At 41.8% G+C, this 15,685-nt stretch overlaps 2 protein-coding genes across 2 annotated transcripts; both read left to right on the forward strand.

The window, feature by feature from the left end:
* The first annotated feature begins 11,390 nt into the window (after positions 1-11,390).
* LOC139365928 (macrophage migration inhibitory factor-like) lies at positions 11,391-13,771 on the forward strand. The gene is made up of 3 exons (XM_071102988.1): positions 11,391-11,598; positions 13,186-13,355; positions 13,472-13,771. Exons 1-3 carry the CDS (start codon positions 11,491-11,493, stop codon positions 13,536-13,538), a joined length of 345 nt encoding a protein of 114 aa, XP_070959089.1. The 5' UTR covers positions 11,391-11,490; the 3' UTR covers positions 13,539-13,771.
* Positions 13,772-13,948: 177 nt separating this feature from the next.
* Positions 13,949-15,415, forward strand: LOC139365789 (macrophage migration inhibitory factor-like). Its single transcript, XM_071102862.1, has 5 exons — positions 13,949-13,956; positions 14,224-14,379; positions 14,682-14,685; positions 14,962-15,131; positions 15,319-15,415. Exons 1-5 carry the CDS (start codon positions 13,949-13,951, stop codon positions 15,413-15,415), a joined length of 435 nt encoding a protein of 144 aa, XP_070958963.1.
* Positions 15,416-15,685: the final 270 nt, after the last annotated feature.

Consider the following 15,685-nt stretch of genomic DNA (forward strand, 5'->3'; position numbering starts at 1 on the left):
AACCAAGTTTAATTCTTCCCAAAAGGTTCTGTACAGCTGTATTCAGACAACACAACATTTGTCCCATTCAGATATACAGTGGGGCAAAAAAGTATTTAGTCAGCCACCAATTGTGCAAGTTCTCCCACTTAAAAAGATAAGAGAGGCCTGTAATTTTCATCATAGGTACACTTCAACTATGACAGACAAAATTAGAAAAAAAATCCAGAAAATCACATTGTAGGATTTTTAATTAATTTATTTGCAAATTATGGTGGAAAATAAGAATTTGGTCACCTACAAAAAAGCAAGATTTCTGGCTCTCACAGACCTGTAACAACTTCTTTAAGAGGCTCCTCTGTCCTCCACTCGTTACCTGTATTAATGGCACCTGTTTGAACTTGTTATCAGTATAAAAGACATGTCCACAACCTCAAACAGTCACACTCCAAACTACACTATGGCCAAGACCAAAGAGCTGTCAAAGGACACCAGAAACAAAATTGTAGACCTGCACCAGGCTGGGAAGACTGAATCTGCAATAGGTAAGCAGCTTGGTTTGAAGAAATCAACTGTGGGAGCAATTATTAGGAAATGGAAGACATACAAGACCACTGATAATCTCCCTCGATCTGGGGCTCCACGCAAGATCTCACCTCGTGGGGTCAAAATTATCACAAGAACGGTGAGCAAAAATCCCAGAACCACACGGGGGGACCTAGTGAATGGCCTGCAGAGAGTTGGGACCAAAGTAACAAAGCCTACCATCAGTAACACACTATGCCGCCAGGGACTCAAATCCTGCAGTGCCAGACGTGTCCCCCTGCTTGATCCAGTACATGTCCAGGCCCGTCTGAAGTTTGCTAGAGAGCATTTGGATGATCCAGAAGAAGATTGGGAGAATGTCATATGGTCAGATGAAACCAAAATAGAACTTTTTGGTAAAAACTCAACTCGTCGTGTTTGGAGGACAAAGAATGCTGAGTTGCATCCAAAGAACACCATACCTACTGTGAAGCATGGGGGTGGAAACATCATGCTTTGGGGCTGTTTTTCTGCAAAGGGACCAGGACGACTGATTCGTGTAAAGGAAAGAATGATGTATTGTATTGTGAGATTTTGAGTGAAAACCTCCTTCCATCTGCAAGGGCATTGAAGATGAAACGGGTGGCTGGGTCTTTCAGCATGACAATGATCCCAAACACACCGCCCGGGCAACGAAGGAGTGGCTTCGTAAGAAGCATTTCAAGGTCCTGGAGTGGACTGGTCAGTCTCCAGATCTAAACCCCATAGAAAATCTTTGGAGGGAGTTGAAAGTCCGTGTTGCCCAGCAACAGCCCCAAAACATCACTGCTCTAGAGGAGATCTGCATGGAGGAATGGGCCAAAATACCAGCAACAGTGTGTGAAAACCTTGTGAAGACTTACAGAAAACATTTGACCTCTGTCATTGCCAACAAAGGGTATATAACAAAGTATTGAGATAACTTTTGTTATTGACCAAATACTTATTTTCCACCATCATTTGCAAATAAATAAATTTAAAATCCTACAATGTGATTTTCTGGATTTTTTTTCTCATTTTATCTGTCATAGTTGAAGTGTACCTATGATGAAAATTACAGGCCTCTCATCTTTTTAAGTGGGAGAACTTGCACAATTGGTGGCTGACTAAATACTTTTTTGCCCCACTGTATTTATATATCCCACTTAAGACCCTCCTCCTTCTCTCCAATGGTTACATCTTATGGTTTCACAGGAAGAGAATAAAGAGGGTAACAGGATACCAAACCTTTATTACTCCCAGATGATAATCTGTCCTCACCTCCTGACCTCAACCCTTCCTTCATCTAATCCACAGATGTCCATCTGTCTCCCCTGTATCAACACGTTGCTCTCCTCGTCATCCAACACATTCCACAGCTATCTGTCTTTCTACAGAGACCCAGTCTCTTTCATCCCTTAATATACTATGCGTCTGATCTGTCATGTCTTTAATATCTCAATGTTTAAAATGTCGAATCCAACACCGCTCAGGAAGGAGACGCGTTCTGTCTCCTAGAGACGAACGTACTTTCGTGCGAAAAGTGCAAATCAATCCCAGAACAACAGCAAAGGACCATGTTAAGATCCTGGAGGAAACGGGTACAAAATTATCTATATCCACAGTAAAACTAGTCCTTTATCGACATAACCTGAAAGGCCGCTCAGCAAGGAAGAAGCCACTGCTCCAAAACCGCCATAAAAAAGCCAGACTATGGTTTGCAACTGCACATGGAGACAAAGATTGTACTTTTTAGAGAAATGTACTCTGGTCTGATGAAACAAAAATAGAACTGTTTGGCCATAATGACCATTGTTATGTTTAGAGGAAAAAGGTTGGGGCTTGCAAGCCGAAGAACACCATCCCAACCGTGAAGCACGGGGGTGGCAGTATCATGTTGTGGGGGTGCTTTGCTGCAAGAGGTATTTGTGCGCTTCACAAAACAGATGGCATCATGAGGAAGGACAATTCTGTGGATATATTGAAGCAACATCTCAAGACATCAGTCAGGAAGTTAAAGCTTGGTCGCAAATGGGTATACCAAATGGACAATGACCCCAAGCATACTTCAAAGTTTTTGCAAAATGGCTTAAGGACAACAAAGTCAAGGTTTTGGAGTGGCCATCACAAAGCCCTGACCTCAATCCTATAGACAATTTGTGGGCAGAACTGAAAAGCATGTGCGAGCAAGGAGGCCTACAAAACTGACTCAGTTACACCAGCTCTGTCAGGAGGAATGGGCCAAAATTCACCCAATGTCACGACTCCCACCGAAGGTAGCTCCCCTGCCTGTTCGGGCGGTGCTCGGCAGTCTCTACAAGCCGCCACCGATCCCTTTTTCCTTTTCTGTTAGTTTAGTCTTATTAGTTGCACCTGTTCCTTTTGTGTTTCTTGATTTTGGTCTATTTAAGCCTTTTCGGCCCGCCTAGGTTTGTGTGGGACTATTTTGTGTTCTCTGTCGATTGTGGATGTGTTTTGTTCTCTGGGTCGTTTGCCCTGTGTTTTGGGTTGGTCAGTGTGTATGCGCCCTGTGTTTGGCGTGACCGTTTTCTCCGGAGAATTAAATCATTGAACTCTCTACGCCTGACTCCTATCTTCCACTCCTAGTAACCCGTGACACCCAACTTATTGTGGGAAGCTTGTGGAAGGCTACCCAAAACGTTTGACCCAAGTTAAACAATTTAAAGGCAACGCTAGCAAATACTAATTGAGTGTATGTAAACTTCTGACCCACTGGGAATGTGATGAAATAAATAAAAGCTGAAATAATAATAGTAGAGAGAATGATTTCTGACATTTCACATTCTTAAAATAAAGTGGTGATCCTAACTGACCTAATAGAGGGAATTTTTACTAGAATTAAATGTCAGGAGTTGTGAAAAACTGAGTTTAAATGTATTTGGCTAAGGTGTATGTAAACTTCTGACTTCAACTGTAGCTAGGACATTCAGACCAGGAAGAAATAGAAATACGTCCTGCTCTGATCTAGCTGAAGAACACTCAACTCCATTCTATCAAGGCATCTATAAGACAATTAAGCAATAAGGCATGAGGGGGTGTGGTATATGGCCAATATACCACAGCTAAGGGCTGTTCTTAGGCACAATGCAACGCAGAGGTCCTTGGTACAGCCCTTTGCTGTGGTATATTGGCCATATACCACAAACCCGAGATGCCTTATTGCTATCTTAAACTGGTTACCAACGTAATAAGAGCAGTAAAAATAAATGTTTTGTCATAACTGTAGTATACAGTCTGCTATACCATGGCTGTCAGGCAATCAGCATTCAGGGCTCAAACCACCCAGTTTATAAATAGAAGATATACACTGAGTATACCAAACATTAATAACACCTTCCTAATATTGAGTTACACCCCCTTTTGCCCTCAGAACAGGTTCAATTTGTCAAGGCCTAGACTCTACAAGGTGTCGAATGCTTTCCATAGTATTTCTGGCCTATGTTGACTCCAATGCTTCCCACAGTTGTGTCAAATTGTCTGGATGTGCTTTAGGTGGTTGACCATTCTTGATACACACTGGAAACGGTTGAGGGTGAAAAACCCAGCAGCGTTGCAGTTCTCGACACAAACTGGTGCGCCTAGCATCTACTACTACCATACCCTCTTAAAAGGCACTGAAATATTTTGTCTTGCCCAATCACCCTCTGAATGGCACACATACAAAATCCATGTCTCAATTGTCTCAAGGCTAAAAAATCCTTTAACCTGTATCCTCCACTTCATCGACACTGATTTAAGTGGATTTAACAAATTACATCAATATCATAGCTTTCACCTGAATTCACCTGGTCAGTCTATGTCAATGTTTTGTATACATACAGGTATATAAGTTTATTCGGTACACCCATCTAGTACCATGTTGGACCCCCTTTGCCTCTAGAACAGCCTGGTGTTTAAGCCAAATCCTGACTATGCCATCAGCATGAGGCAAAAGGAACCAATATTTTGTATTTATTATTATCACAAAAATGTTTCGATCCTACAGCAGGCAGATGGGCATCGTGGCATTCAGTTACTGTTCGATTGAACATTAGAATGGGCAAAATTAGTGATCTACGCCAGGGGTTCCCAAACTTTCACTCGGGCCCCTCTTCCAGCATTGGGGAACATCCCGCGCCCATCTTGTGCGCAAGCACACACCATGTCTATATCTATGGGCACAAGCACTGTTCATGACAAACTGTTCATTCCCCTCTTGTTGGTGGAGAAAAGTTTTAAAGCAAATGTTATTGCAATTCTATACATTTGGCCATGTCTAATGTGTATTCATGTGATATTTGAGTGCCCAAAAAAATTACAACAATATCTATGGGTTAAAAAACCTAAATAAATAAAAAGTTAGTGAACATAGGCTAGTTGATCGGGGCATTTCTGACAAGATATAAATAGCTCTCTAAGGTATGCAATCACTAACATGACAAGAGGAACTGATGATGCACTACCCAATTTCGAAATCGCACCTTGTGCATTCTACGATTACAACTTTCAAGAGTAAGTTTAAAGCAGGACTGAGTTCCTTTAAAAAAAATAAGAGAATGGAGGTGAGCATTCCTCAACTAGCTCCAATCAGGCGTAGCCTATCTAACTGTAAACAAAACGTTAGTACATTATGTGATTGAATATTCCAATCAACTCCAGACCAACACACAAATACAATAGATTCTGGCTCTTTGATTGGACCTTCAATGTCCCATTTATTTCCTACATTCCGTAACCAAGACCCAGTACAGAACAGATGTGCTGTAGCCTGAACAGCCACTAGTGGTTGCTGTTTACCTGTATCTTTTGAAGGTCGTACCAAAAACAGTACAGTATGAAGATAGGCCTTATTTTACTTTTACATCATAATGTAAACAACGTGTTGCATTCTGCAATCGATAGGGGGGTACATTCTGTCAAATTCAAAAGGACCCACTGTACCTGTGTGGCTGGGGCAGGTGAGAAGTGCAGTCATGTGGCTGAATTTCTGTTTGGCCTTCTGGATCCAATCAGCACCGGCATCAAACCTGCACCCCCAAGCTGCTGTTCCCAGGAGCAGAGATAGCACCAGCCCTCCAGAAAGGCCAATACAAAATTCTTAGACCTGTAAGAATAGGTAAGTGTCCTGACCTGTGTCAGTGATTTTCCTATACAGTAAATATAGTAATATTGAACACTCTTGGCATTCTCTCAACCAGCTTCACGAGGTAGTCACCTGGAATGCATTTTACTTAACAGGTGTGCCTTGTTAAAAGTTAATTTGTGGAATTTATTTCCTTCTTAATGTGTTTGAGCCAATCAGTTGTGTTGTGACAAGGTAGCGGTGGTATACAGAAGATAGCCTTATTTGGTAAAAGACCAAGTTCATATTATGGTAAGAACAGCTCAAATAAGCAAAGATAAATGGCAGTCCATCATTACTTTCAGACATGAAGGGCAGTCAATACGGAAGATGTCAGGAACTTTGAAAGTATCTTCAAGTGGAGTCCCAAAAACCATCAAGCGCTTTGATGAAACTGGCTCTCATGAGGACCGCCACAAGAAAGGAAGACCCAGTTATCTCTGCTGCAGAGGATAAGTACATGAGAGTTACCATCCTCAGAAATTGCATCCCAAATAAATGCTTCACAGAGTTCAAGTAACAGACACATCTCAACATCAACTGTTCAGAGGATATTGCGGGAATCAGACCTTCATGGTCGAATTTCTGCAAAGAAACCACTACTAAAGGACATCAATAAGAAGAAAAGACTTTCTTGGGCCAAGAAACACGAACAATGGACATTAGACCGGTGGAAATCTGTTCTTTAGTCTGACGAGTCCAAATGTGAGATTTTTGGTTCCAACTGCAGTGTCTTTGTGAAACGCAGAGTAGGTGAATGGATGATCTCAGCATGTGTGGTTCCCACCGTGAAGCATGCTGTGGGGGTGCTTTGCTGGTGACACTCTCAGTGATTCATTTAAATTTCAAGGCACACTTAACCAGCATGGCTACCACAAGATTCTGCAATGATACGCCATCCCATCTGATTTGCGCTTAGTGGGATTATAATTTATTTTTCAACAGGACAATCACCCAACACACCTTTAGGCTGTGTAAGGGATTTTTGACCAAGAAGGAGAGTGATTGAGTGCTGCATCAGATGACCTGGTCTCCACAATCACCCGACCTCAACCCAATTGAAATGATTTGGGATGAGTAGGACCGCAAAGTGAAGGAAAAGCAGCCAACAAGTGCTCAGCATATGTGGGAACTCCTTCAAAACTGTTGGAAAAGCATTCCAGGTTAAGCTGGTAGCGAGAATGCCAAGAGTGTGCAAAGCTGTCATCAAGGCAAAGGGTAGCTATTTTGAAGAATCTCAAATATAAAATATATTTTGAGGGTTACTACATGATTCTATATGTGTTATTTCATAGTTTTGATGTATTCACTATTATTCTACAATGTAGAAAGTAATAAAAATAAAAACCCTGGAATGAGTAGGTGTGTCCAAACTTTTAACTGGTACTGTATAAATGTATATAGTGTACAGAATGTTTCAGTCAATATCCAAATGTTACATTTTACATCTTCACAAGCAATATCACAGCTTTGTGAAAACAGTTAACCCTATCTGAGCAGAATAGATGCATGTATCTGTAACCTATCCTACGATAGCCGGGGAGATCCTGCATTTAAGTAAGGTTTTGATCCCCTCATCTACCACCAGGTTACTGTCTCTCCGACAACAATGATGAATTAAACTGTTCGCAGCAAAATATTGATAAACACGATTGCATGGGAGACCTTAGAGATGTGAAATCATTGTGTTTGGTTATAGCTACCTTGGGTAGGGGTATATCCAGACATGCCAGAGACTGTAGTACTGAATGACGTGAAATCATGCACACCACACCTTCAGTCTACAAAAGGAGTCCAGAATAGTATTAGCAGAGCACACAGTTAAAAGATGATGTGCTTCCAGTAAGTGAGTGGTATATGCCACCGCTTAAGCCTACCCATTAAACTGCGTACCCTTGCAATGGCCACGGACTCTACCAACTCTGGTATGCCCATTTTGCCACTGGGGTGCAGAAAATGAGATATCACAAGGCAAATGTTCTGCTTTGCAAGAACCTCCCTCACACTGAAATTTCTATCTGCCATGATGACATCATTTGCCTCAGTTTTTCTTACCAGCCCACTTTCAAACACTATTTGGTTGTCTGAGATGCTACCCTCGAAGAGGTCAGAGATTAATGTGGGTATACTGTTTGGACTCATACCAATGAGACCTTTCATTGTATTGCAGCCTTTCATAGTTTGATTATGTGGCTGTTTGAACCTGAAAGTATGAGGGTCTCTCCAGGGCTGTTTATGTACACTCAATTAGCACTCTCGCATCCTTATATAGCTGTTAAAAGACCTGAGGGCTATGTTAACTTTACCCTTGAGACATCGAAATGTATATGCTACTTAAAACACTGTTCCTGAAGTTTACCCAGGTGACAAATATCCTGGTAACTTGGGTATTGCTTATTCCAAACCTATCATAGAGGTATTGGTTTGCTGTGAACCCTGCTTCGATTTAACAAGAGTCAGAAACATCTCATCAACTCGGGGGAAACAGCGTTTTCCCCACACTTCAGTGAATCCTCTGATTTGTCCTCCTGACAGTTTTTAGATCGCCAGTAGACCGAGTTGGAAGCTTCAGACTAACATATGTGTAGAAGGTTTTCAGTGCCCCATAGCTGTAAAAGCCTGTCCAAAATCTAATATCATCAGGTCCCTGAAATCTGTCTAAAGAAAACCTGCTATCCAAGTTAAGCTCCATGACAGTGTCAAGCTGTTCTTCTACCCCCGTTAATAGCTTGGTTACCACCATCAACAGTTCTTTCGGTTTCGTAATGTCATTTAGACACTGTGGCATTCAAGGAGGTCATGATGCTGTTCAGCAGCTGGTGTTGGTCGTTGTCGACCCGTGGCTTTGTGGAGGGGTAGTAGTGTACATCAGCCTGAGAAAAAGAGCACAGATTAAGGGCCTTGATTCAACTTATTAGACCCCTTATGTGAATGTTTTTAAAACTTAAGTTTGATCCTGTCCATTTTGCATTGTATTGTCAGAAAACAATGATTAACTGCTGTTACATCGTTCTGTCAACACAGTGCTTGCGGTGCCTTCTCCCACTGTGTACAAGGATCCTGGATGAGCCTGAAAGCGACAGAAGGTATTACACTTCTTCTCCTCTCAGAAACAATAACACCAATTCTCAGTTTCTCTCTCTCTCTCACACACACACACACACACACACACACCAGTTCTGAGTGAGAACAGAAGATATTTACTTTACTTTACCGCAATTAGGGAAATACAGCCTGCAGCATACTTGTAGTATAGTACAATAATGTTTAACTGATCTTACATCATTCACTGTCTCCACAGCGCTTGAGGAGCCTTCTCCCCCTGCCTGCATGGGCCCAGGAGGAACCTGAGATATAATATTCTTGCCTCTGAGTCAATAACACTGTCACTAATATAATAAAAAACAGATGCATCTTTACACAAATGGCCCACACAGCAAGGTGTTATTATAGAGGTAAGTTATTTGGCCAATAGAAGTCTACAAGGTTTGGGCATTTTCCTATTTCTCTTTTAACGACTGTGGTAAGAATGAATGAATGAATGTGAAAGACAAGAATCTTGTCCTTGTCCCAAACCTGAGACCTGCATATCAACTCCAAACTCATGAAAGTCACATTGTCCAGCATGCTTTTTGCGGTGCGATAGGTAGCATGACTTCATGAATGCGTAGCAAAACATTTTAGTGCCCCCCTTGATAGCGGAGATGCATTTTTTTACGTTGAGTTAATTTTGTGCAATTCTCCTAATTTTACTGTGGGGCGGAGAGGAAAAATGGTTGTTTTACAGCTTATTTCCTGCAATTTTACACATTTTGCAATAGACCAGAACTAAATGTTTGCAGTTTTTAATGTGATAGCAGACTAACCCCAGGACGGTAATTCAACCATGATGTCAAGATTATATAGCTGGCCGATAAACTAATTTAGCTATCTAAAAAAATGTTAGCTGATAAAGGCTAATTGACCGACTTTCTGTGCCTGATATAACAAGAAAACTGCTAATGCACTAACTCGCAACAGTAAGTTAACCTAGAATGAACCGAGGGCCTCATCCCTCCATAGACAATGTTCTATATGGCACTATATATGACAGCCTCTCTTCGCTCACCAACTACTCTAAAAGCAAGTCACAATATTGTAACGTGTGGACTAGAATAGCCGAGTTATGCATAAATCTGTGATTTTCAGAGTATCTGGATAGTTACCTAATCATTCTCTTGCAGTTCTTGGTCATTACTCAACACCTGAGAGAAAAAAATGTGGTTTTGAACAGTCTCTCTGCTCTCTCCATTTTTCTTTTGTCGGATAGCCCAATGCTTGTTGTTTGGAGTCAGTCGGTTAAATGTAAAGTTGTGTCGTCTGGAGTCTGATCGGGAGTACGTTACACAACAATAAAACGAACATATATGCAATCTAAGCATACTTCAGTCCAACATCAAAAACATTTGGATCATTTTTAATTGACATTACATCTTTCGGACTTCAGCACATTTCTTCAGATTGTATTGAAGAAAGCTCAGGGCCCCTTTGAGAAATATGTTTTATTTAACTCTCTGTATCTCCTACCATGACATGACAAGTGGGTCCAATTGTATGAAATCAAATACTTCTTCTCAGAGGCTATTATGAGGATTCTGTGTTATGCACTATAGCCCGCTACCATATATGTGATTGAATATTATCTGCTGTTGGCTTGTGTGGATGTATGTATGTGTTTTGCAACATAGCTGACTTGAAACATTGTTAACCATTTCAGGGCCATGGGCCTTTCTCATGATGGAAAAATACAGAATAACATGAAGACAGGAACTGTGCAATGAGTTGGGGGGGCATATTCAGAACGTAGTGTTGCGAGAACAAATGGTATTTTGTTAGATAACAGGAGCCAGGTGCGAGATAACGGTATCGAGCATGAGCGCATAGATATTCTTCACAGCAAGTTACATCTATCAACTGGAGCGCCCCGGGGGCTGGTACCAGCTCGTACGACAACAATCAACGATAGGCTGGGTGAGTCTAAACCACGCCCAGTCTCTACTCTGACAGGCCGGCTCGGAAGCAGGAACTACTACTGTCATCAGGCTATATTATAATATCTTTGTCAGGAACAAGTCAGTTCTCTGTTTTGCCCTGCGAGGTGGGACAGAGAGCCCGTATATACGAAAATTGCATTTACCACTTATTGCTTAGCTAATAAAAAATACATAGCATACAATCGGTGACTCATTGTCATATTTATCCTGATACCAGATTCGAATTGACGCAACTCTAAAACTATCAAATAATTTATCCACAGCAATTATGTAAAAATGTACATCAACCAAAATGCTTCTGTTTTTCGATCAATTATTTTTATTAAAAAAACAACAACAATCATGCATGGAAACGTGTCATCGGGTCTAACTGTCGTCTCGTGCTAAACTACGCCTGTGCATGCTGTCAAATCAAAGGCATGCCTTCAGTTTGTCACCTTCACGAGGTTGAAATAATAACATGTTAAACTACTTAAGACATTTGCTAGGTTGTGCCTTTACACTTGGAGAAAATTAAGAACTATGGAAGAATATTTCACTTCTCGAACAGCAAATCACGGACTGATTCGCAAGCGCTCTTGGAAGTCCTGCGATGTTGCGCCTCTGGGTTTAGAAACTGTGGTCGTACGTTTTCACCCTTCCTTAAAGTTTCTCAGTTTTCACCCCACCCAATAGGTGGCGGCACACATTTTGTTATTGTAGTCAGTAAAATACAAACTTACAGAAGAAGAAGCTGCACTCAAGCTTGCTCCAGAGCTGTGTTGATCACGGTTATTTCCCTGCGACAGAGAGAACGTTAGCGAAGCAATCATCATGCCTATGTTTTTGGTGAATACTAATGTGGCTAAGAGTGACATTCCTCCTGCTCTGTTGTCTGAGGCAACAGATGAACTGGCCAAGGCGATGGGCAAACCTGTGCAGGTGAGTCTTCCAAAGTTGGCACAGCAAAGCCCCCCGCCCCTGTTGTAGAGAGCTAATTTTCGTTCATTTGATGCTGATGCGTTTTTCTGCGGTGAAGATTAAATTGTAGGGAACCTTTCTTGCAGTTGAGACCCATTTGGCATCCCAATACAAAACTGTTATAAAATCGGCCATCGGCCATGCGCAGATCTTATTCCTAAAATGGAACACGAGATTCTGCAGGTTGCTGCAGGTCAAATCAAATGTTATTGGTCACGTACATGGTTAGCAGATGTAATTGCGAGTGTAGCGAAACGCTTGTGCATCTAGTTCCGACAGTGCAGCAATATCTAACATGTAATCTAACAATTCCACAACAACTACCGAATACATACAAATGTAAGTAAAGGAATAAGAATACATAAATATAAATATATGGATGAGCAATGACAGAGAGGCATAGGCTAAGATGCAATAGATGGTATAAAATACAGTATATACAGTTGAGATGGGTGATGTAAGATATGTAAACATTAATAAAGTGGCATTATTAAAGTGACTAGTGATCCATTTATTAAAGTGGCCAATGATTTCAAGTCTGTATGTAGGCAGCAGCCTCTCTGTGTTAGTGATGGCTGTTTAACAGTCTGATGGCCTTGAGAGAAGCTGTTTTTCAGTCTCTCGTCCCAGCTTTGATTCACCTGTACTGACCTCGCCTTCTGGATGATAGCGGGGTGAACAGGCAGTGGCTCGGGTGGTTGTTGTCCTTGATGATCTTTTTGGCCTTCCTGTGACATCATGTGCTATTGGTGTCCTGGAGGGCAAGTAGTTTGCCCCTGATGATGCTTTGTGCAGACCACCCCACCCTCTGGAGAGCCTTGCCGTTGTGGGTGGTTGCAGTTGCCGTATCAGGCGATGATACAACCCGACAAAATGCTCTCAATTGTGGTGTTGATGTACTATGGTGTTGAATGCTGAGCTATAGTCAATGAACAGCATTCTTATATAGGTATTCCTCTTGTCCAGATGGGATAGGGCAGTGCGCAGTGTGATGGTGATCGCGTCGTCTGTGGACCTTTTGGGGCGGTAAGCAAATTGAAGTGGGTCTGGGGTATCAGGTAGGGTGGAGGTGATATGACCCTTGACTAGTCTCTCAAAGCACTTCATGATGACAGAAGTGAGTACTACGGGGCGATAGTCATTTAGTTCAATTACTTTTTCCTTCTTGAGTACAGGAACAATGGTGGCCATCTTGAAGCATGTGGGGACAGCAGACTGGGATAGGGAGAGATTGAATATGTCCGTAAACACACGAGCCAGCTGGTCTGCGCATGCTCTGAGGATGCGGCTAGGGATGCCGTCTGGGCCGGCAGCCTTGCGAGGGTTAACACGTTTTAAATGTCTTACTCACTGTGCTTGTAATAGGTCCAGGACAGGAATACTGTAAATCAAACAACTAGTTCTTATTTACTAAAGGTTTACTTGTGCAATTTCACTGTCATGGTTGGAATTTTTATCGTGCCTTTAATCACGTGATTTTTCACATGATTGTTCCAGCTCCCACTCATTGTATGCTCTGTTTTCTCTTTGTGTGTGTCTCTCTCTCAGTACCTTGCTGTGCACATCGTCCCAGACCAGTTGATGATGTTTGGGGGGAAAGGAGACCCTTGTGCCCTCTGCTCCCTTCACAGCATTGGGAAGATTGAAGGAGCTCAGAAACAGTATTCTAAACTACTGTGTGGACTGCTCAACAAACACCTGGGCATCTCCCCTGACAGGTAATGGACACACACACACACACACACACACACACACACACACACACACACACACACACACAGAGAGTAAAATCCACATGAAACGTTCATACACTAACACTCCTCTTGTGTCTCAGGATTTACGTGAACTTCTTTGACATGGAGGCAGCGAACGTGGCCTGGAACAACTCTACTTTTGGTTGAGCAAGGGATCTAAATTTCAATGGGAGCTGACCCCTCTTTTCCCCTACACCTTAATGGTATTATAGCACTAGAGTAGGCTATGGAGAGATGAGCAGAGATGCCTTGTTGCTGGGCTGATGTAGAGCGGTATTGATAAATGCACTTAAAATGGACCCTTGCTTTATAACAGACCCTTGATTTGCACTGGACCCTTGGCTTTGATATTACAATAAAGTGATTCCCCTTGATCACAACTTGTTCTGTTTTCCCGGTGTTTTTGACATTTTTTACAGACCGGATGCTTTTCACTGCCATTAATTGAGAACATGCCATAAAGCAGTCCAATTTGACCTCACACAGACAATCTATTGTGTTCAATTGCTAGGTAAAGATTGGTGTATTCACACTCCAAGTGCACTATACAAACAACCATGAACAGGCGAAGACCGCTAGCTGGGAATTTACTTTTGACACGTTTTGTCATATCTGTGATGCCATGCATCTGTTCTAGGGTTCAATCAGAGTCAATAGATACGTATCAAAATACATTGGATACTGTTCTGAATTGAGAAGCTAGTACTGATATTACACGCATAACTCCCGCTTGTGGTAGGAAGTATGTTGCCATTGGTGGATAAAAATAACTTCATCAGCCACACGCATTTCTAATGGCCACAGTTGTCTATCGTCGAGTATCATTGTGAAGGTCAACCGCCTGTGCTGAAGACCAATCGTATACCTCAGTGGGACCAATACGTCTTGCTTCAAGTAAACTTACAACCATACCGGTTTTCATGGTGAACACAAATTATGCCAAAGCTTCCGTACCAGCTGCACTTCTATCTGAAGCTACGGTGGAACTGTCCTAAACTATGGGAAAACCAGGACCTGAGGTGAGTTTCAAAATCCATTGGCGATAATTGTTACTGTAAAGAACCCATTTCAAGTACAGGGTTGCATACTGTGTCTCAACTTTTCCATAACTCACAAACATGTAATAGGGATTAATAAACTAAATGGAACTAAAATATATAGCTATAATCTGTACCTAAAACATGTAGGACCAACGCCAGCTCTTAGAATTGAGGGACATTTGAGAAAAATGCTGTGACTGAGGCCACACCCCACTCACATGCACACATAATCAAACTGTTTTAAGTGTAGCACTGTAAAGCTACATTAAATGTTTTAAGGAGTAAAATTGAAGTAACCATCCATTCCTATTTTCTTGGTGAACACAAATATAGCCAAGACTGCTGTCCCAGTGGCCCTTCTTTCAGAAGAAACAGAAGAACTGGCCAAAGCCATGGGGGAAAATGGCAGAGTTAACTTTGAAACATATAGAGAAATGACATTATAATACAACATTGCAGGGTTATACTCACAATTATCATATTAAATTACTAATATGTAATTCTATGGTTATATTGTTGTTTTATTGCAGTTCTTTGTTGCTCCCATCGTGCTAGATCAGCTGATGACATTAGGGCGAAAGACCGCCCCCTGTACATACTGCTCCCTCCACAGTATTGGAGCTATAAGTGAGGAACAAAACCTGCAGTACTCCACACTACTCTGTGGACTGCTCAACAAACACCTTGAAATTTCCCCCCTGTACAGACCAACACACTCACTCTACAGAAGTCAGCCGCTCTCTCTCTCTCTCACACTCTCACACTCACTCACTCACTCACTCACTCACTCACTCACTCACTCACTCACTCACTCACTCACTCACTCACTCACACACACACACACACACACACACACACACACCCAAGCTGATCAATCTCTGTTTCAGGATCTACATGAACTTTTTTGAAATGGTGGTGCAAAACCTGGCCTGGGACAACACAATGTTCAAAGTTTTCATTGAGGCTTATCATGCCAAGAAATGAAAGAAGAACTGAAGACGTTTGGTCAATGAATGACATAGCAAAACTGCACACAAATTAACTTTGCTTTAATGTTACAATAAATAGTAGAACCTCTATCTGAAGCCACGGAAGAACTGTCCAAGGCTATGGAAGTACCAGCTAAGGTGAGTCTGAGAATCTCTATTTCAATTCTATGTTGAGAATCTAGAAGGTCTTTGCTACAGTAAAAGCCTGTTTTATACTGTCTTAGATCTCTGTCTCTCATAGCTCTTCAGCATAGGTAGTTCATTG

Source organism: Oncorhynchus clarkii, chromosome 14, assembly GCF_045791955.1.
Source record: "Oncorhynchus clarkii lewisi isolate Uvic-CL-2024 chromosome 14, UVic_Ocla_1.0, whole genome shotgun sequence".
In the NCBI taxonomy this organism is placed as follows: domain Eukaryota; kingdom Metazoa; phylum Chordata; class Actinopteri; order Salmoniformes; family Salmonidae; genus Oncorhynchus; species Oncorhynchus clarkii.

Excerpts from the sequence above, each read along its gene's own strand:
- LOC139365928 (XM_071102988.1), top strand. The coding sequence starts at position 11,491 with ATGCCTATGTTTTTGGTGAATACTAATGTGGCTAAGAGTGACATTCCT. Across the intron at positions 11,599-13,185 it reads CGATGGGCAAACCTGTGCAG|TACCTTGCTGTGCACATCGT; the intron begins GTGAGTCTTCCA and ends TCTCTCTCTCAG. Across the intron at positions 13,356-13,471 it reads CTGGGCATCTCCCCTGACAG|GATTTACGTGAACTTCTTTG; the intron begins GTAATGGACACA and ends CTTGTGTCTCAG.
- LOC139365789 (XM_071102862.1), top strand. Across the intron at positions 15,132-15,318 it reads CACCTTGAAATTTCCCCCCT|GATCTACATGAACTTTTTTG; the intron begins GTACAGACCAAC and ends TCTCTGTTTCAG.